The 25,687-nt window shown below is 38.7% G+C and overlaps 1 protein-coding gene across 1 annotated transcript in view; it reads right to left on the bottom strand.

Moving 5' to 3' along the window:
* LOC139761194 (KICSTOR complex protein SZT2-like) overlaps positions 1 to 25,687 on the bottom strand; it is a 388,469-nt gene that overhangs the window by 102,213 nt on the left and 260,569 nt on the right. The window contains exons 52-55 of the mRNA XM_071685224.1: positions 23,739 to 23,831; positions 13,529 to 13,645; positions 10,435 to 10,622; positions 5,731 to 5,866 (exon numbers count right to left, since the gene is read on the bottom strand). Of these exons, the coding sequence (XP_071541325.1) occupies positions 5,731 to 5,866; positions 10,435 to 10,622; positions 13,529 to 13,645; positions 23,739 to 23,831 (534 nt within the window). The remainder of the gene's footprint in view (positions 1 to 5,730; positions 5,867 to 10,434; positions 10,623 to 13,528; positions 13,646 to 23,738; positions 23,832 to 25,687) is intronic.

The raw sequence follows: 25,687 nt of genomic DNA, 5'->3' as shown, positions 1-25,687 counted from the left end.
CCTACTATAAAGATCTCATAAACGAAAGCAAAGTATCCTTCTCTTACTCTGATTTCAGCTTTAAATGAACCATTCAATCCAAAGAGACCTTTCACACAATATCAACCTGAACTCCCTATTCCATATAATCTTAACACATTTGGCTTGTGATTATCGTCTTCCATATCAGTAATAGTTGCATCCATTTTTGCTTCCTTTCTCAACTTTATTTCACATCAAAGTTTCAGTGAAGACCAGAAAACAACACAACATACAATTATAAAGCATCCCAGCTCATCTCATACTCAACCAGCTGTGATCTCCAACCTCTTAACCAATATTCAGCCATTTATGTTCCCTTCAATCTTTAGCAAGGAAATACATACCTACAGTCTTTTATAACACTCTCATTTCTGAACAAACACCAAAGGCAACCACTTCACTTTTATGCATGCCAAAACCTCATGCAAAAATCTTTTAGCATTGTTTCAAATTATGTGATTAGTCTTGAATATTTGCAAGTACGAAAAACAGATTACCAAAAGAAATGTTGAAGGAAGAGTCAACAAGTGCCATCCTAAACTAAACAGGAAAAAAAGGACATATGTGGTAATTAATGACTGAAAGTACATTTATATTCATTATTCACACTATTTCCTTCATACACCGTTCACAATCAATCCCAACAAAGCTAAGACTTTTACACTAACTACCCAAGACTTTACCTCTTGGACATTCCAAATCATTCTTCCCCTTTCCCCTTTAACAAAGTTTCATTCAGAGCCAAAGCATGCAGGTTCCTCTCCTAAACACAATACTTATCTCGCCCTTCTCATCCTGGTTACATCAAACATCCAAGCCTACGAATTTGAGAAGCACTCCTTGCTTAGCTCCTTCTTCTGCTCCCAGGAAAGGAGGGTTTTCAGCTTCCTACTCTTGATCCTAATAGCTGCTTCTTACATATTGCAAAAGATACATGGATACTATTCTTAATCTCCTCTTCTCCCCATATGAAGGACCACAAAGAACACAACATTGGTGTCATTTCCACACATACACTTACCAGCCATCAGCAACAATAAAATCTGAATACAAAAGACTTATGGTCAAAGAAGGACACCTTACTGTGTAAATAAAAGTAAATAAATAAATACATAAATAAACTGAATAAATCACCAACCTTGCTTGGTTCCACCAACTTGTAAACAGGCACTTCTCCCTCAGTTGTGGTTTCTTCAAATATCTTTGTGGACGTATCACTGGAATGCTGTGACACCCACTTCTGTAGTTCAGAAATGAAAATGGGTACTGCATGTCTGTAAAGGAACCATAAAATAAAAAGTTGAGTGTATGCAGATTCTGTATTTGTGAATATATATATGTAAAAACAAAAGGCAGTGTTTATAACCTTAAAGGAAACTCAAATAAAAATACATGGATTTCAAATTAGTTTATCAAGAATGAGAGTTGGATGGATGTGTGTGTGTGTGTGAGTGTGTGTGTGTGTGTGAGTGTGTGTGTGTGTGTGTGTGTGTGTGTGGTGTGTGTGTGTGTGGTGTGTGTGTGTGTGGTGGTGGTGGTGTGGTGGTGGGGGGGGTTTAAGGAAGAAATAAAACTCATAATACTGTAACCAACCAGTTAATGTTTTTAAATAAAGTAGATGAAGTGTTAGGAACATGGAGGAGATGGAAGGAAGGAGTGAAGAAGCTGTAAGATATGTATTAGGGCCTGGATTCTCAGAATGGTAAGAGGCAAGCACAGGATAAAATGAACTGGACTGACGTGGTATACAGGGGGTGAGATGGTGTCAATATGCAAACCAGTAATGAAGCAGTCAAGGAAACCATGATTAGTCTGTGTGGTTTGGCTGTGGATGGCAGGCTCTGATTTTGGAGCATTATGCATGATAGCTTAAAAAAGAATGAGTGAAATGATCCATTTGTCTGTCTGTTCCTGATGCTACCTCACTAAGGTGGCAGAAGCAGAAGTGTATAAAATCAATAATCTATTCAATATATGAAGTAAGACCAACATGTTATACAACTTAAACTAGGACCACCCTGCAGGGAATGCGTGGGAAGTATTCTTCCTCCCCTATCCCTAGGGATAATATATATATATATATATATATATATATATATATATATCTATATATATATATATATATAATATATTTTTTTTTTTTTTTTTCATACTATTCGCCATTTCCCGCGATAGCGAGTAGCGTTAAGAACAGAGGACTGGGCCTTTTTTGGAATATCCTCACCTGGCCCCCTCTGTTCCTTCTTTTGGAAAATTATAAAAAAAAAAAAGAGAGAGGGGAGGATTTCCAGCCCCCCGCTCCCTCCCCTTTTAGTCGCCTTCTACGACACGCAGGGAATACGTGGGATGTATTCTTAATCCCCTATCCCCATATATATATATATATATATATATCTTTCTTTCTTTCTTTCTTTCTTTCATACTATTCGCCATTTCCCGCGTCAGCGAGGTAGCGTTAAGAACAGAGGACTGGGCCTCTGAGGAAACATCCTCATCCAGCCCCTTCTCTGTTCCTTCCTTTGGAAAAAAAAAAAAGAGGGGAGGATTTCCAGCCCCCCGCTCCCTTCCCTTTCAGTCGCCTTCTACGACACGCAGGGAATACGTGGGAAGTATTCTTTCTCCCCTATCCCCAGGGAATAATTTTTTTTATTGCTTTGTCGCTGTCTCCCGCGTTTGCGAGGTAGCGCAAGGAAACAGACGAAAGAATGGCCCAACCCACCCCCGTACACATGTATATACATACATCCACACACTCAAATATACATACCTACACAGCTTTCCATGGTTTACCCCAGACGCTTCACATGCCTTGATTCAATCCACTGACAGCACGTCAACCCCGGTATACCACATCGCTCCAATTCACTCTATTCCTTGCCCTCCTTTCACCCTCCTGCATGTTCAGGCCCCGATCACACAAAATCTTTTTCACTCCATCTTTCCACCTCCAATTTGGTCTCCCTCTTCTCCTCGTTCCCTCCACCTCCGACACATATATCCTCTTGGTCAATCTTTCCTCACTCATTCTCTCCATGTGCCCAAACCACTTCAAAACACCCTCTTCTGCTCTCTCAACCACGCTCTTTTTATTTCCACACATCTCTCTTACCCTTACGTTACTCACTCGATCAAACCACCTCACACCACACATTGTCCTCAAACATCTCATTTCCAGCACATCCATCCTCCTGCGCACAACTCTATCCATAGCCCATGCCTCGCAACCATACAACATTGTTGGAACCACTATTCCTTCAAACATACCCATTTTTGCTTTCCGAGATAATGTTCTCGACTTCCACACATTCTTGAAGGCCCCCAGAATTTTCGCCCCCTCCCCCACCCTATGATCCACTTCCGCTTCCATGGTTCCATCTGCTGCCAAATCCACTCCCAGATATCTAAAACACTTCACTTCCTCCAGTTTTTCTCCATTCAAACTCACCTCCCAATTGACTTGACCCTCAACCCTACTGTACCTAATAACCTTGCTCTTATTCACATTTACTCTTAACTTTCTTCTTCCACACACTTTACCAAACTCAGTCACCAGCTTCTGCAGTTTCTCACATGAATCAGCCACCAGTGCTGTATCATCAGCGAACAACAACTGACTCACTTCCCAAGCTCTCTCATCCCCAACAGACTTCATACTTGCCCCTCTTTCCAAAACTCTTGCATTTACCTCCCTAACAACCCCATCCATAAACAAATTAAACAACCATGGAGACATCACACACCCCTGCCGCAAACCTACATTCACTGAGAACCAATCACTTTCCTCTCTTCCTACACGTACACATGCCTTACATCCTCGATAAAAACTTTTCACTGCTTGTAACAACTTGCCTCCCACACCATGTATTCTTAATACCTTCCACAGAGCATCTCTATCAACTCTATCATATGCCTTCTCCAGATCCATAAATGCTACATACAGATCCATTTGCTTTTCTAAGTATTTCTCAAATACATTCTTCAAAGCAAACACCTGATCCACACATCCTCTACCACTTCTGAAACCACACTGCTCTTCCCCAATCTGATGCTCTGTACATGCCTTCACCCTCTCAATCAATACCCTCCCATATAATTTACCAGGAATACTCAACAAACTTATACCTCTGTAATTTGAGCACTCACTCTTATCCCCTTTGCCTTTGTACAATGGCACTATGCACGCATAGTGCCATAGTCATAAACTATCATCACTAAATGTACTATCGTACACTACCATAACTAATGTAGTAACTCATAATATCATTACTAAATGTACTCTCTTACACTATCATAACTAAATGTAGTATCTTACACTATCATAACTAAATATACCATCTTACACTATTATGAATAAATGTACTACTTTAAATTATCTTAATGTATATACTTTACTATCATAGCTAAATATACTGTCTTACATCATCATAAGTAAATACACTACCTTATATCAAAAATAAATGCATTATCTCTAAACTGTAGCTTTACTCCCTCCAATCAGTCTTTTAATTCAACACACCAAACAGTATGGCCAACCACTACACCTATATACACCTACTATAAAGATCTCATAAACGAAAGCAAAGTATCCTTCTCTTACTCTGATTTCAGCTTTAAATGAACCATTCAATCCAAAGAGACCTTTCACACAATATCAACCTGAACTCCCTATTCCATATAATCTTAACACATTTGGCTTGTGATTATCGTCTTCCATATCAGTAATAGTTGCATCCATTTTTGCTTCCTTTCTCAACTTTATTTCACATCAAAGTTTCAGTGAAGACCAGAAAACAACACAACATACAATTATAAAGCATCCCAGCTCATCTCATACTCAACCAGCTGTGATCTCCAACCTCTTAACCAATATTCAGCCATTTATGTTCCCTTCAATCTTTAGCAAGGAAATACATACCCTACAGTCTTTTATAACACTCTCATTTCTGAACAAACACCAAAGGCAACCACTTCACTTTTATGCATGCCAAAACCTCATGCAAAAATCTTTTAGCATTGTTTCAAATTATGTGATTAGTCTTGAATATTTGCAAGTACGAAAAACAGATTACCAAAAGAAATGTTGAAGGAAGAGTCAACAAGTGCCATCCTAAACTAAACAGGAAAAAAAGGACATATGTGGTAATTAATGACTGAAAGTACATTTATATTCATTATTCACACTATTTCCTTCATACACCGTTCACTCAATCCCAACAAAGCTAAGACTTTTACACTAACTACCCAAGACTTTACCTCTTGGACATTCCAAATCATTCTTCCCCTTTCCCCTTTAACAAAGTTTCATTCAGAGCCAAAGCATGCAGGTTCCTCTCCCTAAACACAATACTTATCTCGCCCTTCTCATCCTGGTTACATCAAACATCCAAGCCTACGAATTTGAGAAGCACTCCTTGCTTAGCTCCTTCTTCTGCTCCCAGGAAAGGAGGGTTTTCAGCTTCCTACTCTTGATCCTAATAGCTGCTTCTTACATATTGCAAAAGATACATGGATACTATTCTTAATCTCCTCTTCTCCCCATATGAAGGACCACAAAGAACACAACATTGGTGTCATTTCCACACATACACTTACCAGCCATCAGCAACAATAAAATCTGAATACAAAAGACTTATGGTCAAAGAAGGACACCTTACTGTGTAAATAAAAGTAAATAAATAAATACATAAATAAACTGAATAAATCACCAACCTTGCTTGGTTCCACCAACTTGTAAACAGGCACTTCTCCCTCAGTTGTGGTTTCTTCAAATATCTTTGTGGACGTATCACTGGAATGCTGTGACACCCACTTCTGTAGTTCAGAAATGAAAATGGGTACTGCATGTCTGTAAAGGAACCATAAAATAAAAAGTTGAGTGTATGCAGATTCTGTATTTGTGAATATATATATGTAAAAACAAAAGGCAGTGTTTATAACCTTAAAGGAAACTCAAATAAAAATACATGGATTTCAAATTAGTTTATCAAGAATGAGAGTTGGATGGATGTGTGTGTGTGTGTGTGTGTGTGTGTGTGTGTGTGTGTGTGTGTGTGTGTGTGTGTGTGTGTGTGGTGGTGGTGTGGTGGTGGTGGTGGTGGTGGTGGTGGGGGGGGGGGTTTAAGGAAGAAATAAAACTCATAATACTGTAACCAACCAGTTAATGTTTTTAAATAAAGTAGATGAAGTGTTAGGAACATGGAGGAGATGGAAGGAAGGAGTGAAGAAGCTGTAAGATATGTATTAGGGCCTGGATTCTCAGAATGGTAAGAGGCAAGCACAGGATAAAATGAACTGGACTGACGTGGTATACAGGGGGTGAGATGGTGTCAATATGCAAACCAGTAATGAAGCAGTCAAAGGAAACCATGGATTAGTCTGTGTGGTTTGGCTGTGGATGGCAGGCTCTGATTTTGGAGCATTATGCATGATAGCTTAAAAAAGAATGAGTGAAAATGATCCATTTGTCTGTCTGTTCCTGATGCTACCTCACTAAGGTGGCAGAAGCAGAAGTGTATAAAATCAATAATCTATTCAATATATGAAGTAAGACCAACATGTTATACAACTTAAACTAGGACCACCCTGCAGGGAATGCGTGGGAAGTATTCTTCCTCCCCTATCCCTAGGGATAATATATATATATATATATATATATATATATATATATATATATATATATATATATATATATATATTTTTTTTTTTTTTTTTTCATACTATTCGCCATTTCCCGCGATAGCGAGGTAGCGTTAAGAACAGAGGACTGGGCCTTTTTTGGAATATCCTCACCTGGCCCCCTCTGTTCCTTCTTTTGGAAAATTATAAAAAAAAAAAAGAGAGAGGGGAGGATTTCCAGCCCCCCGCTCCCTCCCCTTTTAGTCGCCTTCTACGACACGCAGGGAATACGTGGGATGTATTCTTAATCCCCTATCCCCATATATATATATATATATATATCTTTCTTTCTTTCTTTCTTTCATACTATTCGCCATTTCCCGCGTCAGCGAGGTAGCGTTAAGAACAGAGGACTGGGCCTCTGAGGAAACATCCTCATCCAGCCCCCTTCTCTGTTCCTTCCTTTGGAAAAAAAAAAGAGGGGAGGATTTCCAGCCCCCCGCTCCCTTCCCTTTCAGTCGCCTTCTACGACACGCAGGGAATACGTGGGAAGTATTCTTTCTCCCCTATCCCCAGGGAATAATTTTTTTTTATTGCTTTGTCGCTGTCTCCCGCGTTTGCGAGGTAGCGCAAGGAAACAGACGAAAGAAATGGCCCAACCCACCCCCGTACACATGTATATACATACATCCACACACTCAAATATACATACCTACACAGCTTTCCATGGTTTACCCCAGACGCTTCACATGCCTTGATTCAATCCACTGACAGCACGTCAACCCCGGTATACCACATGGATCCAATTCACTTTATTCCTTGCCCTCCTTTCACCCTCCTGCATGTTCAGGACCCGATCACACAAAATCTTTTTCACTCCATCTTTCCACCTCCAATTTGGTCGCCCTCTTCTCCTCGTTCCCTCCACCTCCGACACATATATCCTCTTGGTCAATCTTTCCTCACTCATTCTCTCCATATGCCCAAACCATTTCAAAACACCCTCTTCTGCTCTCTCAACCACGCTCTTTTTATTTCCACACATCTCTCTTACCCTTACGTTACTTACTTGATCAAACCACCTCACACCACACATTGTCCTCAAACATCTCATTTCCAGCACATCCATCCTCCTGCGCACAACTCTATCCATAGCCCACGCCTCGCAACCATACAACATTGTTGGAACCACTATTCCTTCAAACATACCCATTTTTGCTTTCCGAGATAATGTTCTCGACTTCCACACATTCTTCAAGGCTCCCAGAACTTTCGCCCCCTCCCCCACCCTATGATCCACTTCCGCTTCCATGGTTCCATCCGCTGCCAGATCCACTCCCAGATATCTAAAACACTTCACTTCCTCCAGTTTTTCTCCATTCAAACTCACCTCCCAATTGACTTGACCCTCAACCCTACTGTACCTAATAACCTTGCTCTTATTCACATTTACTCTTAACTTTCTTCTTTCACACACTTTACCAAACTCAGTCACCAGCTTCTGCAGTTTCTCACATGAATCAGCCACCAGCGCTGTATCATCAGCGAACAACAACTGACTCACTTCCCAAGCTCTCTCATCCCCAACAGACTTCATACTTGCCCCTCTTTCCAAAACTCTTTGCATTCACCTCCCTAACAACCTCATCCATAAACAAATTAAACAACCATGGAGACATCACACACCCCTGCCGCAAACCTATATTCACTGAGAACCTATCACTTTCCTCTCTTCCTACACGTACACATGCCTTGCCAGCTTTCATCTTCCGCAAAGCTTTTACTACCTCTTCTCTGTTTACCAAATCATTTTCCATAACCCTCTCACTTTGCACACCACCTCGACCAAAACACCCTATATCTGCCACTCTATCATCAAACACATTCAACAAACCTTCAAAATACTCACTCCATCTCCTTCTCACATCACCACTACTTGTTATCACCTCCCCATTTGCGCCCTTCACTGAAGTTCCCATTTGCTCCCTTGTCTTACGAACTTTATTTACCTCCTTCCAGAACATCTTTTTATTCTCCCTAAAATTTAATGATACTCTCTCACCCTAACTCTCATTTGCCCTCTTTTTCACCTCTTGCACCTTTCTCTTGACCTCCTGTCTCTTTCTTTTATACATCTCCCACTCAGGGGGTGACTGTATTATTGACTGGTTGGTAAGGTTATTTAATGTATGTATGACTCATGGTGAGGTGCCTGAGGATTGGCGGAATGCGTGCATAGTGCCATTGTACAAAGGCAAAGGGGATAAGAGTGAGTGCTCAAATTACAGAGGTATAAGTTTGTTGAGTATTCCTGGTAAATTATATGGGAGGGTATTGATTGAGAGGGTGAAGGTATGTACAGAGCATCAGATTGGGGAAGAGCAGTGTGGTTTCAGAAGTGGTAGAGGATGTGTGGATCAGGTGTTTGCTTTGAAGAATGTATGTGAGAAATACTTAGAAGAAAAGCAAATTGGATTTGTATGTAGCATTTATGGATCTGGAGAAGGCATATGATAGAGTTGATAGAGATGCTCTGTGGAAGGTATTAAGAATATATGGTGTGGGAGGCAAGTTGTTACAAGCAGTGAAAAGTTTTTATCGAGGATGTAAGGCATGTGTACGTGTAGGAAGAGAGGAAAGTGATTGGTTCTCAGTGAATGTACGTTTGCGGCAGGGGTGTGTGATGTCTCCATGGTCGTTTAATTTGTTTATGGATGGGGTTGTTAGGGAGGTGAATGCAAGAGTTTTGGAAAGAGGGGCAAGTATGAAGTCTGTTGGGGATGAGAGAGCTTGGGAAGTGAGTCAGTTGTTGTTCGCTGATGATACAGCGCTGGTGGCTGATTCATGTGAGAAACTGCAGAAGCTAGTGACTGAGTTTGGTAAAGTGTGTGAAAGAAGAAAGTTAAGTGTAAATGTGAATAAGAGCAAGGTTATTAGGTACAGTAGGGTTGAGGGTCAAGTCAATTGGGAGGAAAGTTTGAATGGAGAAAAATTGGAGGAAGTAAAGTGTTTTAGATATCTGGGAGTGGATCTGGCAGCGGATGGAACCATGGAAGCGAAAGTGGATCATAGGGTGGGGGAGGGGGCGAAAATTCTGGGAGCCTTGAAGAATGTGTGGAAGTCGAGAACATTATCTCGGAAAGCAAAAATGGGTATGTTTGAAGGAATAGTGGTTCCAACAATGTTGTATGGTTGCGAGGCGTGGGCTATGGATAGAGTTGTGCGCAGGAGGATGGATGTGCTGGAAATGAGATGTTTGAGGACAATGTGTGGTGTGAGGTGGTTTGATCGAGTAAGTAACGTAAGGGTAAGAGAGATGTGTGGAAATAAAAAGAGCGTGGTTGAGAGAGCAAAAGAGGGTGTTTTGAAATGGTTTGGGCACATGGAGAGAATGAGTGAGGAAAGATTGACCAAGAGGATATATGTGTCGGAGGTGGAGGGAACGAGGAGAAGTGGGAGACCAAATTGGAGGTGGAAAGATGGAGTGAAAAAGATTTTGTGTGATCGGGGCCTGAACATACAGGAGGGTGAAAGGAGGGCAAGGAATAGAGTGAATTGGATCGATGTGGTATACCGGGGTTGACATGCTGTCAGTGGATTGAATCAGGGCATGTGAAGCGTCTGGGGTAAACCATGGAAAGCTGTGTAGGTATGTATATTTGCGTGTGTGGACGTATGTATATACATGTGTATGGGGGTGGGTTGGGCCATTTCTTTCGTCTGTTTCCTTGCGCTACCTCACAAACGTGGGAGACAGCGACAAAGCAAAAAAAAAAAAATATATATATATATATATACCTTGTTGTAATATGTACGGTGTGTTTTTTAACAGCGTGTTCTCCTCCCTTCTCTCCAAGTTCCCTACGTACTGCATGTTCTCCCTTTTCATCCAACTCCGAGGCATATTCCAGCCAATCTAACATCAGGCCATGGAAAACTGGATGAAGGATGTTGGGAGTGCTGCCAGTATATTCCCAAAGTTGACTCTGTGAAATAAATGTAAGTTCTGAACATTGAGGATTATTCTGAAAAATGAAAAACCTTTTTTCTACAATAGCCAGAGCCCTATGAGCTTCTGAGAAAGCACTTGTTTGGTAGGTGGGTAAAGAATAAAAATTGTATCCACAGCAATACATTCACAAAAAATATTCAACATTCATACAAAAACATGAGGCTGATATATGCTTGTTCACAGGGTTAGATGATGCTGAGTGACCACTCCGTAAATTCATTCGCTGACTTCAGGTGACTGCCTGTGGTCTGTTACTGTCCAATATCAAAAAGTGGCTTTTTTGAAAATGAAAGTGGAGTAAGAAAAGTAAAATCATGCTCATAGGGCAGTAATGAGCAGTGATGAAATATGATAATTTTTCATCCTTCCAAACCTACAATTTTCTTCTATGGACAAAGCCATATGAGCTTAAGAAAGCTTAACCTCAAAGGAGGAGGGACTTGATACACACCTAAAGAAATCTAGAAATGTCAACATTTGTTAGCAAATGTAGCACTATCACTATCATCATGCTTCCCACAGACATTGCTGGCTTTTACTGTTGATGGTGGTGGCAGCGGTGGTGGTGAAATATGAGTATGGCTTTCTGAGACAACAAACTTACTGGCAAGAAACAAAGGTCATTTCCCTGATGTTTCATACAAGCCCTTCCCCCCTCTCCATTATCAGTAGACCTGCTATCAAAAATATTATTTGCACTCTTCTGACAAACTTAGACAATTCTCTGTGTAATTTCTTTTATTTCCAAAAGTTGCATGATCAAATAAATGTACGATAACAGTCCAGTAATCCCTCAATTTAACGGACTACTAGGGGGAAGGGATGTTCATTAGTGCCGATAGTCCATTAACTCAAATATAACCTATTTCTGTGCCATATTTAAGTTCGCATGCTTTCTTTTAACACCTCTATCACTGTAGGGTTTAGTGTGTGGTATGAAAGATGGGTGGCTGGCATCTGGCACCAGGGAAACACTCATCAGGCAGTTGTAGGTAGGAGTCAGACTGAGATACAGGTGAGGATGTCCCTCTCCTGTGAGTAGGATTCAAACCTACGTGGGAAAATCCAAAGTTATTGCAAGGCTGCTCACCTTCTTCAGAAGATGAGGCACACCCAAGGAAATCACCTCAGACAGGGAACCAATCTAGACGGTGAGGTGATGGAAGTTACCAAAAACAAGTGCAATATAAAATGTGTATGTTATAGCCTTTGAGATTCTTTAATTTATTTGTTCAAATTTGCAATGTATTGTCATTTGTCCCATAAATCTGAAATCCATTAAATTAGGGTCTGTTAAATCAAGGGTTTACTGCATTTCACATTCAGTCCTTAAAATAGATAGGGACCTAATCAGCTCTAGCAAGGTTGGTGAAAAGTTGGGGATAGTGAACACAGTATAATAAGATTCACTGAAAACTTCTTTTTTATCAACCCTTTCTGGACTACTTTTGTAACAGTTGTCAGCACTTAGTGCTGGCAAACCTCACACCATTTGCAAGCTGAATTTTCTCTCCTACATCAGAAGGATCCCATGCTTCTTTTGCTGAGTTCTAAGAGACATGTATAGATGACAGGTGTCACCTCTGAACTCTCTGTAGCATGTAGAAACACAGCAATGTGTGGTTACCTAGAGATAACTATGGTGGAAAGACTGCATGCCTCCCTCCATCCAGGCCCCTAACCTTACTATGCAGTGTTAACAAACAATATTATATATAGTTCATTTGGCAAAGACAGCCATCATATTTGCATTTGCCAAGAGATTATAAGTAGTGATTTTCAATAAATAATAACACTGGAAGAACCAATCTCCATGTACACAGAGTTACTTCAGAGGATCACGTGCTTGGGTTACAGGGTAAACACTCAGATCAACTAATGTGAAATGTGAAGAATTAAATACTTTAACAATACACCAAAGTTTAAATATCTATGTGGCAGTGTTTAACCCATTAATGCCTCCAACAGAAATCTACACAGGCTGAGTGATCCCTCTATATGGATGTTTAAACACAAGAGGTTTATGCCTCAATTTCAAGTGAATGCATCAAACCTGGGTAGTGGCTGAGGTGGAAATGTGTGATAATTTCTCACCATAGTCAGTTATCCTCCAGCCATACCAATGGAAGCAAATTTTTATAAGTTTATCTTATGGGAACTTTGTGGCTTTCAGCTAGATTTAGAGAACCAGGCAAAAGATAATCCCGAATTATTTGATGATGAATTGTCTTCAAATCTTGCGGAGAGTGATGTTATGGAAGTTGACTCTATCAGCATCAAATGTTGACCAATACGAAGGAGAAGGTTTTCTTACAAAAATGGAGGCAATGTTGCCAATATCTACCTGACTTTGACAACACCATAACGGACTATTGCCAATGGTAATTATACAGTCTTTTATAGTTTTGCTGTTATGAACAAATTATCAGTAAATGACAATGATTACAACAAAAAAAGATTAATCATGAAAGATAAAACATAATGATAATCAGTTATCAATATTTTGGAGAACATAAATAATAAAACATGAGATGGCACCTTAGGGCACTGTGCTGAAATATCCACAAAACTTCAACATATTACAACAAAGCAACGGATGAAACCCAGACCCTGGCCATTCAACCTTAATATGTGCAAATCACTCCCCACATGAGCAAATCTGCTATCATTATAATAAAACTGCATAAGCCTGAATCCATGCAAATGGAAGTGACATGCATATGTCCAAGTCTGACCCTAAAAAGTGTACAATCCTAAATCGCATCAATAACAACAATAATACAAAAGGCAGCTTTAACTAAACAACTCAATATCTAGAGGTCTGTATAATGCAATGCAGTATCATTGAGTATCATTAATCACAGATAAATGGCAGCTTACTTCAAGTGGCGTGGCATGTCCTTCTTCAGTCAGCAGTTTGTTGCGATCCACGCCAAGGTCTAAAGAGTGACGCACCTTCAACGGGGAGTGACCTATACTAGTGGGAGCACCTTCACTCTGTGTAAAAATAAGTGTATAACAATGAGGATAAGACAATCTAATCATAAGAAAAGCTGTTCATCCTTGCAAAAGATTTCTATCAAAATATCAATGGTAATCATTAACTATACATGCATCACTTGACCGGTAGACCAACTGCCTTAAAGAAGAAAATATGTAATCATTGAGATTCCTTGGAAATTCAACTTTCCTTGCAAAATATACTAGATTAAAGGATGTTAGTATTAAGAAGCATCTTTTTGTATGAAGGTGGTATAAATAAAACTGGTCTCACAAGATGAAACATGAATGGGTCAGATGCATTTTTATAAGTATGGCAAATCCATGGATTACTGATGTATATGAATGATCCTGCAGCCTTATGCATCAGATCCATCCCAATGAACTGAGAATAGATTAATGAAGTACACAGAAATACAGGCTGTGTTATGTTGGGTCCTTGATTCCGAGTGAAATTAGCCAATCTAACTTAACGTTACCTAACTCTCCCCAACTCACCCTAATCTAGCTTATTTTGTACTGAAAAATAAAATCTAATCAACCATGCAAACTTTCAAAAAAAGATTACACAGGAATCTCAATGATTCCAACTCCTCTAACCAGCTAATGTTATACAGTTCATAGTTACTCATCATCCTAGAAGTAAAATATATTGCTGGTAATTATCTCAAGAAATGTGAAAAATCTTTTCAAAATTTTGGTAGAGTTCACTGAAAAAAAAATTGAGTAAACAACCAATAAACATGGACAAACAATGATAATTATTGTAATAAATGAATAACGAAACAGATACAAAAAGATGCAGCAACATGAGGAAAATTAGATATCAACAACTAAATAATCTTATCAGAACTGGCCTAAATGAGTTTTTGTGTATTGCACACATTATCATGGGATGTTCCAATAGTGATGAATACTTCCAGAATAAGTCAAATATTGTAAAATATATATACACAATACATTTTAGGGGGGTCCAAAGTTACAAGGTACTTAATTTCTTTGCTCCCGCCTTTACATTCTGTTCCTATATGGCAGGTATTACCCCATGCAAAAAATCATCTCAACAGTAAAATTATTGTTTGTGGAAGAGACTGAAATATCACATTATCATGCTCAAGAATTAACTGTTTGGTTGTGCCTACACAAACTTTTTCTTTTTTGGGGTAAATAGCGTAATGATCTTATGTAACCGATTACCTGATGTGGAGAGCTGAGGTAATTACATACGCTAACTCAATTGGCATGAGCCAAAGTGATTGAGTCAGGCAGGTGGGCATGTCTAACGTTAGCATATTGTCTCAGAATTCATTACATTTCTTGTAGGCATATATTTTTGAGAATATCACATTGTTCTAATTACATCATCAGGAGTGTAATACCAAATTCTGTAACAAGTCTTCCAGTGGTGAAGATAATTTGGTACACTCATGTAATCCATATATTTCCTCTGTTGACTGGTTACAAACCAGTCAATAAGACAACACGAAAGGCAACTCAATTCTGGCTGATAGGGCAAATGTACAAAAAAGAGATGCTTGAAAGTCAGCTTCCAATTAAATAGGCAGTTTTATAGCATCTGCCACAAGTGCAGATCAAAGAACCCAGATTTGCAAACAAAGGGACCACCAACATAGTTCGTAGAGGAAACCTTGGAAATCCCAGGGATCCCAAACATCAAGAAAGATGTCATTACAAAACTAGACATACTCTGCACCACTTACATGAATTTGAAAAACAGATGGTACAAGCAAAGTCATCCAAAAAAGTTCAAGTTGCAAGGGTTTAATGACCATGGATATGATCATCTGATAAAACAGCTCAAGATGCTCTGAAGTGCATCAAAATTAATGATGACTGAAAGTTCTTTAAGGATCACAGAATGGAAAGGAAGATAATGATAGCTTCACTGGATAAGAAATTGACAAAAAAAAGAAAAAGAAAAATCAACAAGCTCACAAGAAGAGAGATGAAAAAATGAGGGAACAATCCACACAGATGGAGTTTGAGACCTACATGGCAAAAGTCAACCACTAACTTCCTCATTATGACTTACAAATAGGTGGAGGTCTAAATTCCATTCATTAGTCATTTCTTTGGAACTTAAATCAAGGACTCAGTGGTTATGTTCCAAGCCAGACCACAACCATCCATTTACCCCATAATTAAGCTGAAATACTGTACATTTTCTAATGAGCTTAATTCCCAATATACTGTGCTCTTTATTTTACTAACAGCACCAACCACCAACAGCAATCTACAGCAACACATTAAGTTAACTGTGGGCCCAAGACGGTGTTGATAAGCTACTTGTAGTGGATCACCCTAACACGTAAAGATAATCATCACATAAGGATAATCAGTAATATCTACATCTCTTTTAGCTGAAGCTTGAAGCTTTTTTTGTTCAGTATTATATGGAAATTTACTTTTCTTGTACCATTTCCTGACTCTTCCTCCTCAAAAAAAAGATAGAAAAAATTTAGATTTTGAAATATGAAAACCTTTTTTTCTCCAAGCAGTTCCTGATAACCATAAAAGATTCTCCATGGTATCCCCTAGGAATAATTGGGGTGAAGACACCCTCTAACATTCTGACAAGGAAACATTGGCTCTCCTCTTATGTCATTATCTCCCTAGCTAGTTAGTGGCAGCTTGTTCTCTTTAGGCATGCCTTCAACCAATCAGAAACTGCCACAGACATGACATCATCAGCCTATTCACTCCATGTTGCTCAGTAGCTTTAAAATGCTGGAGTCAGCCCAAAAGGAGTTACATTTGGTATTGAGAAAGAACTTTTGAAAAAAGGGAAATGCAAAAGTAAGGTTGAGTGAATAGAAAAAAGAAATGTTTTTGGAATCCCAACTCAGAAAAAAGGTTTTCCAAATTTCAAAGCTTACATAATTCATCTCTGCATTGAGTCCTGTGAGCAAAAGAGAATACTCACAAGAAGTAGGAGGGCTTAGGGAAACACTGTGATAAAATGAACCCAACAGCAGAAAATGTACCTCCACTGGTGAATCAGGGTCACACTGTACTCCGTCTCACCCGAGGAAGAATGTCCAGGGGAGATCCATATGAATAAGGCAAAGTACTGTCTAATGAATATGTTAGACTAATGCTAAACGCTCTTTTTTTGCAAATTTGTTACCATGATAGGTTTCTGAAGAAGGCTTAGATAGAGGCTAAATTCCTCAGAGTATTCCATAAAGTATGTCCTCTATCTTAAAACTGCAGTTGACCCAATGAAAGTTCTTGATACATGTACAGATATTTCTCTCTGAATGGGTTTCAAGGTTCCAGGGTTCACAAAAAATTTTCCTTTGATAATCTCTGGAGAAGTAAAAAATTCTCTGAGATTTAACTGGGCATAAAGCATGAATTCCTACTGGCAATGGCCTCTGAGGGTTGATGAAACTATAGCTGTTTCTAAATTCATTAACTTCATTCATTGCCATTATATGCATGAAAAAGATTATGAAAAAGGAGACATTCTTGAGTCAGGATACAGGATATAATTCACTAACTCTACTTCTAGAACCCAAGGCTACAAAGAAAAGAATTTTCTTTAGGAAACATTGAGCTAAGCTATTAGAAAAACTATGAGATATAAAATATCTGCAAATTTGAAAGCTCCCACTCGGGTTGCAGTGGAGAAGTGATTAGTCTCCTCAGAAAGAACGACTGGAGCAGTTTATCTCGAACAGGGCCAGGATGATTAATACCAAAACCCAGAGATAGGGGTACTTCAAGGCATTTATAGTCTTGCCATGAACAAGTCTACAGAGAATTTGAAACACGAGGCTTGAGTTGTGTCTGAGACATCAAATTCATCAAGGAAGACTGAAAGGCTTTCCAGAAGAAATGGTACTGTATTTAAGTAGATGGACGAATCCTACATAAAATAACATCAATGTGGTTTTCTCTAAACCTCTGTTGGATGAAGTGTTAGAGAAGAACTGTATGTGGAAATCAAAAACCCCTGCCTGAATATCTGTGTGAGGACTGCATGTGTACATCGAAAAATCCAGGACTTTAAGACTAAGGTCTAGGATAAAATCTGAGGTGGCATAAAAGATCATGGGTAGTTGAAATTGTGATAGTGGTAGATTGAGAAAAACTTTTCCCAGATGTTACTGCAGAGAAAGTTAAATCTGGTTTCAGGTATTCCAGTTCAAGGACAGTGTGTCTGTTACAACTGCATCCACGCATAAAACGATAGATACATGCATCAATGGCAACAAAATGGTTCTGGTGGCAGACATCCACTTGAGGTGCCACTTTAATGGAATGGATCCAAATGAAACCCTCCTTCCCAGAATCTTTTTTGCTGACATACGGTATGATTCAGACAAGGCTTCAGCACATGCAATGCATACTCTCTGGAGATAAGAAGCTTAAAGTAAAAAGCCAGAGAAAATATTTTTCTCTAATTCCAAAAGGGGCAAGGATCTGCATGAGCCTCTATTCACCAAGAACCACAGTATTGTCCATCATAAATAAATTTCCACACCATGGACTCAAGATAATCTGAGAGATGAAAAACAATGGAACAACAGTTATTGTTTGTTAATAAGAAGAGACTTTTGTGACTCTACCCAAAGGTCCACACCTAAAGACCTTCTAAAGAATGGAAGCCCCATCCTTGAGTTCATGCATCCATCCAAATCACCTAAGAAGTAGATGAGGTCTCCAAAGCATGGATTTTGGAGGTTCTTTACATCAGTCCACCAGACTTAATATCTCAGAAGTTCCTGATAAGAGTTGCTTTTTGGTTTGAACTCTTACCATGTCATTGTACAGGGCAGTGGTAAAACTTACCTTAAGTTGCTCTGGTTAACATAAAGACATCAAGGTAAGGGACCATATTACATATGCAGCAATTGTATAATCTTGAACTTTGGCCTGGGGAGAAAGCCAGGATAAGAGATCCAGTCCATTTCTAGCCATGCAAAGATCCACTTGGGAATTAAGTAGGACTTGTCCTGGTTGACAAAACTTGTAAGAGCCAGCCACCACAAATAGTTTACAATCATATCATCAGTATATCATCAGTATAACCAGCCAAAGCAAAGGAACTTTCTGGTTACAAGTATGGTTTACTAGTTTCTTTTTCTTCTCAAATCCCCCACTGATGTCTCAGGAATTACAATACCTTGCCTCAATAAGATCCTCAAGGTATGCTAAGAATCCCAGGTATGTATACCAGGGGCTACCACACAAGGTGGTAACTCCTACATATACCTAAACCAGGACCAAGAAGTTAACTTGCGTTCAACAGACTACAGACATAATCCACACATCAGGTCAAGCAAACCAAAGAGTGGTGAAGCAACAGTGGCAGATTAGAATGCACTGCCATATCCTTTCTGTGCCGTGATGTCAAAGAGCTGGGAAGATAACTATGTGGTGATTAAGTTACTGCAAACAAACATCTATCAACCTCATATGCTTAATGATGGCTGAAGAGGGTAATTTCTCATACATTCATGCCCATTTAGGTAGATAAAAAGATGTTCTCCCAGGTACTTGTACAAATGTATCTGCTAATGGCATTTGGGTACCAGCCATAAAAGGAGGCTGAAAGATGGGTCTGACTAGGCCAGCTGCCCTGAGTAGAGTTTGAACACCAGCATGTAATATACATGGGTCATACTGCTTACCATTACACTATAAAGCCTCACAGTAGTGGTGAAGTGGTTTTTATTACATTTTTAAGTGTTTTTATTACATTTTTCATTTATTCTTATAACTTACCTGTGTATATAGAAAGGGAGCTTTACGATCATGAATCCCCACATCTCATTCTTACTGAAGTTGAATCTACAATAGCCATTTTCATAAAAAGGAGCTTGCTTGCATGCACTTGACTAACCACATAAAATATGAACAATCAAAGATAACACACACAGACAGACCGATCTCACTGCCAATATAAGAACTGTTACCTGGTAACTGTGCATTTAATCCTTAAATGGCAGGAGTCATAATGACTTGCAGTGCAAGTCATGAAACATGAAATTTTTCAGCGGTGGCTGTAAGAGTAATTTGAACATTAGAAGAGGTTTTAAAGATAGCATGATGGGCTACGGGCAAGGAGAAAAATGAACACTATGTTACATGAGCTTTGTTTAAATGCCCTATCAATATTATGATATTTGTATGACTGCTAATTGTTGCCTTGATCACTATAGGTACTTCTTCAACCTCTAGAAGAAATTCTTTTGCAACAGGCACCCCTTTGATGGGAGTTCCTTGAGGGAATGAGCATCACAGATACAGACAGATAGATGGATTAGATTGAAACAAATATACATGTAAATGGTGCTAATATATGTAAATATTTGTGAATATGTAAACAGTAATCTTAAAAAAAGATGTACCATTTTGTGAATTTGTGTAATGAGGTTCATAGCACACCCTTCCTTATCTTCCTTCTCTACCTCTGTCTGCTGAGGTATTTAAGCTAAAGTAATGTTGTGTACATATCCTTTAAGTTTTTTATGTTTTTCTTTCAATAACACTTATAAGTTCTAACAGAATATGTAATTTGCCCATCCTTGTTTCCTTCACCTTTCCTCCACTGCCTTTGCATTAATTCTAGCACTATACCACAGAAACATACGTTATGCTGACTCAATTATCTGTAAATATCCTTTAATTACACAGTATATACATTTCTTTCAATTTCTTATGAGAAACAGAAAATCTGAGGCCCTTATTCTTTGTCTATTTTGTAACTGTCAAATATACATTTGTCCTGCTGTTTAAGGTTTACAGCACTTAATGTACTGAAATAAAGTATATCCTGCATTCCTAATTCTAATGAGTTTTATGTCTGTAAGTATTGTTAACTTTACATGACAGTGGAAAATGTTTGCCTAACAAACATCTTTTTTGAAACAAGGATACACGTGAAAATTAAAATATGTGTGGAGTAATCAATGATTACGTGTATTGTGCTTAGCTGAGGAAAAGGATACCTGGAGCATTAAGGATACTCTTGAGCCCTAGATCCAAGACCATGGCAAGTTATCTAGGTTTACACTGTGAGGCAATAAAATCAATAATGCTGTCAGGATTTCAAAATGCATTGATGGGGCTGTTAAAGTCTGGGGATGATGTGCATGGAAAATTGTTAATCAGTACCTTTGACTGTGTCACCAGTCACAACTGATAACACTATGGATGGCTTCCTTTTATTCTTGAGAATAAACTTATGGATTCTGCTGCCTTGTATACTTTATTCATAATCACTAAATCATTTCATGTGTGGCGGGGTGGCAACGGGAATGAATAAGGGCAAACAGTATGAATTATGTACATGTGTATATATGTATGTGTCTGTGTGTGTGTATATATATATGTTTATTTGAGATGTATAGGTATGTATATGTGCGTGTGTGGACATGCGTGTATATACATGTGTATGTGGGTGGGTTGGGCCATTCTTTCGTCTGTTTCCTTACACTACCTCGCTAACATGGGAGACGGCGACAAAGTATAATAAATAAATAATAAATAAAATCATACATGAGAAAAAACTTAAATGCAAATGAGTTACTGTCACATTCTCTATTATCAAATGTGGTCTAAATACAAGATGAGTTGTTAAAAGAAATTATGTAAAACAAATACCAGGAAAGAGTAAACATGGTACATCACAGTCATTGGCTGTCAAGTAACAGACGTATCATTTTACACTGAGTTCTTCATAGGGTTACACAGGATCCTATGGGGAACAGGAGTTTAGCAAGGTAGCATCAAGAACAGACTGAGCCTCAGAGGAATAATCCTCACTTGGCCACCTTCTCTGTTCCTTCTTTTGGAAAAGTAAAAATTGGAGGGGAGGATTTCCAGTCCCCTGCTCCCACCTTTTTTAGTTGCCTTCTACAACACGCAGGGAATAAGTGGGAAGTACTTTTTCTCCCCTATCCCCAGGGATATGTATGATCCTTACCTTACCTTACCTTACCTTACCTTACCTTACCTTACCTTACCTTACCGTACCTTCCTGACCCAGACGTCCTGTCTATCTTTATGAGGCTCCTGCAGCATTCAAGAAGCTCACCACGTCCAGTGGTTACAGAGTCATAAACTGTTGTGATGTAGCGAGCGCTTCTATGTATAGATAGTGCTGGGCAATTGAGTGGTAAGTGCTCAGCATTTCCTTTAAGACAATTGCACTGATGGCATGGAGGGTCTAGGGATATGTTGAAATGGTGTTTGTAGTGATGTAAGATATAAGATGACACGTTAAAGAAATATTCAAATGTACTAATCTATACAGCTGATGAAGGAAAACAATATCACAACAATACCTATACTGAATCTCACTCTACTTACTCTTTATATTATATCTTATTATACTTTATCGCTGTCTCTCGCGCTAGTGAGGTAGCGCAAGGAAACAGATGAAAGAATGGCCCAACCCACCCACATACACATGTATATACATAAATGCCCACACATGCACATATACATAACTATACATTTCAATATATACATACATATACATACACAGACATGTACATATATATACATGTATATATTCATACGTGCTGCCTTCATCCATTCCTGTTGCCACCCCGCCACACATGAAATGGCACCCCCACTCCCCCCTGCACGCGTGTGAGGTAGTACTAGGAAAGACAACAAAGGCCACATTCATTCACACTCAGTCTCTAGCAGTCATATGTAATGCACCGAAACCACAGCTTCCTTTCCGCATTCAGGCACCACAGACCTATCTATGGTTTATCCCAGATGCTTCACATGCTCTGGTTCAATCCACTGAAAGCATGTTGACCCATGTATACCACCTCGTTCCAAGTCACTCTATTCTTTGCACGCCTTTCACCCTCCTGTATGTTCAGGCCCCGATCACTCAAAATCTCTTTCACTCCATCCTTCCACCTCCAATTTGGTTTCCCACTTTTCCTCGTTCCCTTCACCTCTGACACATATATCCTCTTTGTCAATCTTTCCTCACTCATTCTCTCCATGTGACCAAACCATTTCAGTACACCCTCTTCTGCTCTCTCAACCACAATCTTTTTATTATCACACATCTCTCTTACCCTTTCATTACTTACTCGATCAAACCACCTCACACCACATATTGTCTTCAAACATCTCATTTCCAACACATCTACCCTCCTCTGCACAACCCTAACTATAGCCCATGCCTAGCAACCATATAACATTGTTGGAATCACTATTCCTTCAAGCACACCCATTTTTGCTCTCTGAGATAACATTCTGGCCTTCCACACATTCTTCAATGCTCCCAGAACCTTCACCTCCTCCCCCACCCTGCGACTCACTTCCCAGTTCCATCTGCTGTTAAATCCACAACCAGATAGCTAAAAACTTCACTTCCTCCAGTTTTTCTTCATTCAAACTTACCTCCCAACTGACATGTACCTCAACCCTACTGAACCTAATAACCTTGCTCTTATTCACATTTACTCTCAGCTTTCTTCTTTCACGCACTTTACCATGGTAAACTCAGTCACCAGCTTCTGCAGTTTCTCACCCGAATCTGCCAACAGCACTGTATCGTCAGCGAACAACAACTGACTCACTTCCCAAGCCTTCTCATCCACAACAGACTGCATACTTGCCCTTCTCTCTAAAACCCTTGCATTCACCTCCCTAACAACCTCATCCATAAACAAATTAAAAAACCATGGAGACATCACTCATCCCTGCCGCAAACCAATATTCACTGAGAATCAATCACTTTCCTCCGTTTCTACTCATACACATGCCTTACATCCTTGATAAAAACTTTTCACCGCTTCTAGCAACTTACCTCCCTCACCACATACTCTTAATACTTACTCTTATGTTGTTGATATTCTTGTGTGTGAAGTTGAAGGAACAATTTAATATTTGCTGTGGATACCATATCCCAATGTATCAAGTCTAAGTATTAGTATTACCACAATCCCAAAAAGAAAGTACCTAAATAATTTTGCTGTGTACTAATATTAGTTAAAGAGCAAATGCAATCTTATCAAAGCAGTTAAAAATACATAGGAAAACTTAGCTTAAGCAGCACTAGGAATTATAAATACATATAGTTTACCCCAGTTGTGTTGTTCCAGGGAGACTGTAAGGATGCCCTGCGACCTCGTAACTTCAGGTCAGGCACAGAGTTAGACATGAGGCGCAGTCTTGCCTACAGACAAGCAAACTGGGTTACCTTACACTACAAATTTAGAGCTTACTGCAAGAACACCAGTATCAGAACAGCATCATAATTACAGCATAAGCTTAGCATGATAAATAAAGCACTGTATATGTTGTTTATACTGAGCACTGAATAAATGCACTAGATACAGTAAAACTTCAGTTAAACATCAGAGTAATCCACAATTAGGGGGAATGCCACTTGAATATACATATTTCTGGTTACATATATGCACATACTGACAAAGATTATCTAATATATAAGAACATGCACACACCAAAACATGAACAAAAACACATGCACAGGCCTGGTCAGATTGTGAATGGAGGGAGCAGCAGATCAATTATACTCTCTTCGGTAAAGATAGTAAAGACAGAGAAATACAACTATGATAGAGGTGGAGGGTCACACTCATAGAGAACTGGAAAGAAATAGGATGGGAAAAAAATGCTATAAATATTACAAAAGAGCAAGAGGTGGGATATTCTTGTAAGCATGACTGTGGGGTGGGAATAAGTACCAATATTAGGTAGCATGACACTGAATTTAACTGAAGTACCTTTTACTGTGAATCATCAATGACTAGTTTAGTTTCCCCAACCTCTAACATGCAAATTTCTTATGTTAGTTACCTACATAGCCTTGTTTTGCAAGCAATTTAGTTTTCATGATATGGAAGTCCAAACTTAACTTAGTAGGACCTTTGCATGTGTGTCTTCAGCCATTTTAATATCTTCAAAATTTCTTTCCTTATTTTTCAACAATGATTAACTAAAATTCTCAGTATCAACTACTTTGTATTGACAAAAAGGCATAACTCTTCAAAACTTTCTTCAGTAAGCTAACAGTGCAATGTACAAACATACAATTATGTGTGCTTTATGCATTCTGTCAGTACAATTCCTGCACTACATTGAGAAAAAAAAGCCCTAAACTATTTCAAATTAGGTAATCTGATAAAAGTCATTCTCACAGTAAGCAGTAATAAAATCTTAGTAAGTCTTGGCCTATTTCATAAATAACAAACTCAATGCAGTGATTGGGTGAATAAACAATGCATTAGTTCACTAACCAAATATTCATCCAACCATATTCTTAATCATTAGTTAGTGGGAAAAGAGAAATCTAAACCTACAAAAGAACAATAGTTATTAGAAGCACATTACATTAAAGAACACTTGATAATCAATTAGTATGAAAGTCAAGGCTAAAGACATGCATTTACTGATATAGCATTCAGAATGTTTGTCCTATTATACTTTGCTATGAAAAATAAAAAATCTAAAAGGCTCATACAAAAAATTAGTAAACTTCAAATATACAAAATGAAAAACCAATACTCATCCTAATTAACTATAGATTTCTTCCACATGTCATGAAGTCATTTTTGTACTTAAATTATCTATGTAACTTCTCCGAATCAGAGAGATTTATCAGTCTTGTATTCCTGATCTCCTTCAACTTTATATGACAGTACTGGCCAGTGTCTATCCACATGATCATAAATATTAAAGAAAAAAATGTAAAAAAATTCCTTTATACAATGATAGACTGCCATGAATAAGTTAGTCAATACTCAGAAAGTTACATAATAACATTAAAGTTGTCCTGGTCTACAGATAAGCGATGCGTGGAGGAGGATAACTTGAAATTAACTTGAAATGAAGTGGAGGTTTTGTTTCTTTCTTTCTCTTCAACTTGGTTTTATATTCAAATTCTACTTCATATACAGTCACAGTGTTGGTAGTGAATAATCCAATATACTTAGAAATATTATGCTGCAAAGATTAAAAAGGAGTGTGATGAGAGAGAGTGGCTAGCACGTATGTAGAGGGTATAGGAAA

The sequence above is a fragment of the Panulirus ornatus genome, chromosome 39 (genome assembly GCF_036320965.1).
Source record: "Panulirus ornatus isolate Po-2019 chromosome 39, ASM3632096v1, whole genome shotgun sequence".
In the NCBI taxonomy this organism is placed as follows: domain Eukaryota; kingdom Metazoa; phylum Arthropoda; class Malacostraca; order Decapoda; family Palinuridae; genus Panulirus; species Panulirus ornatus.
This window is presented reverse-complemented; position numbering and strand designations above follow the sequence as displayed.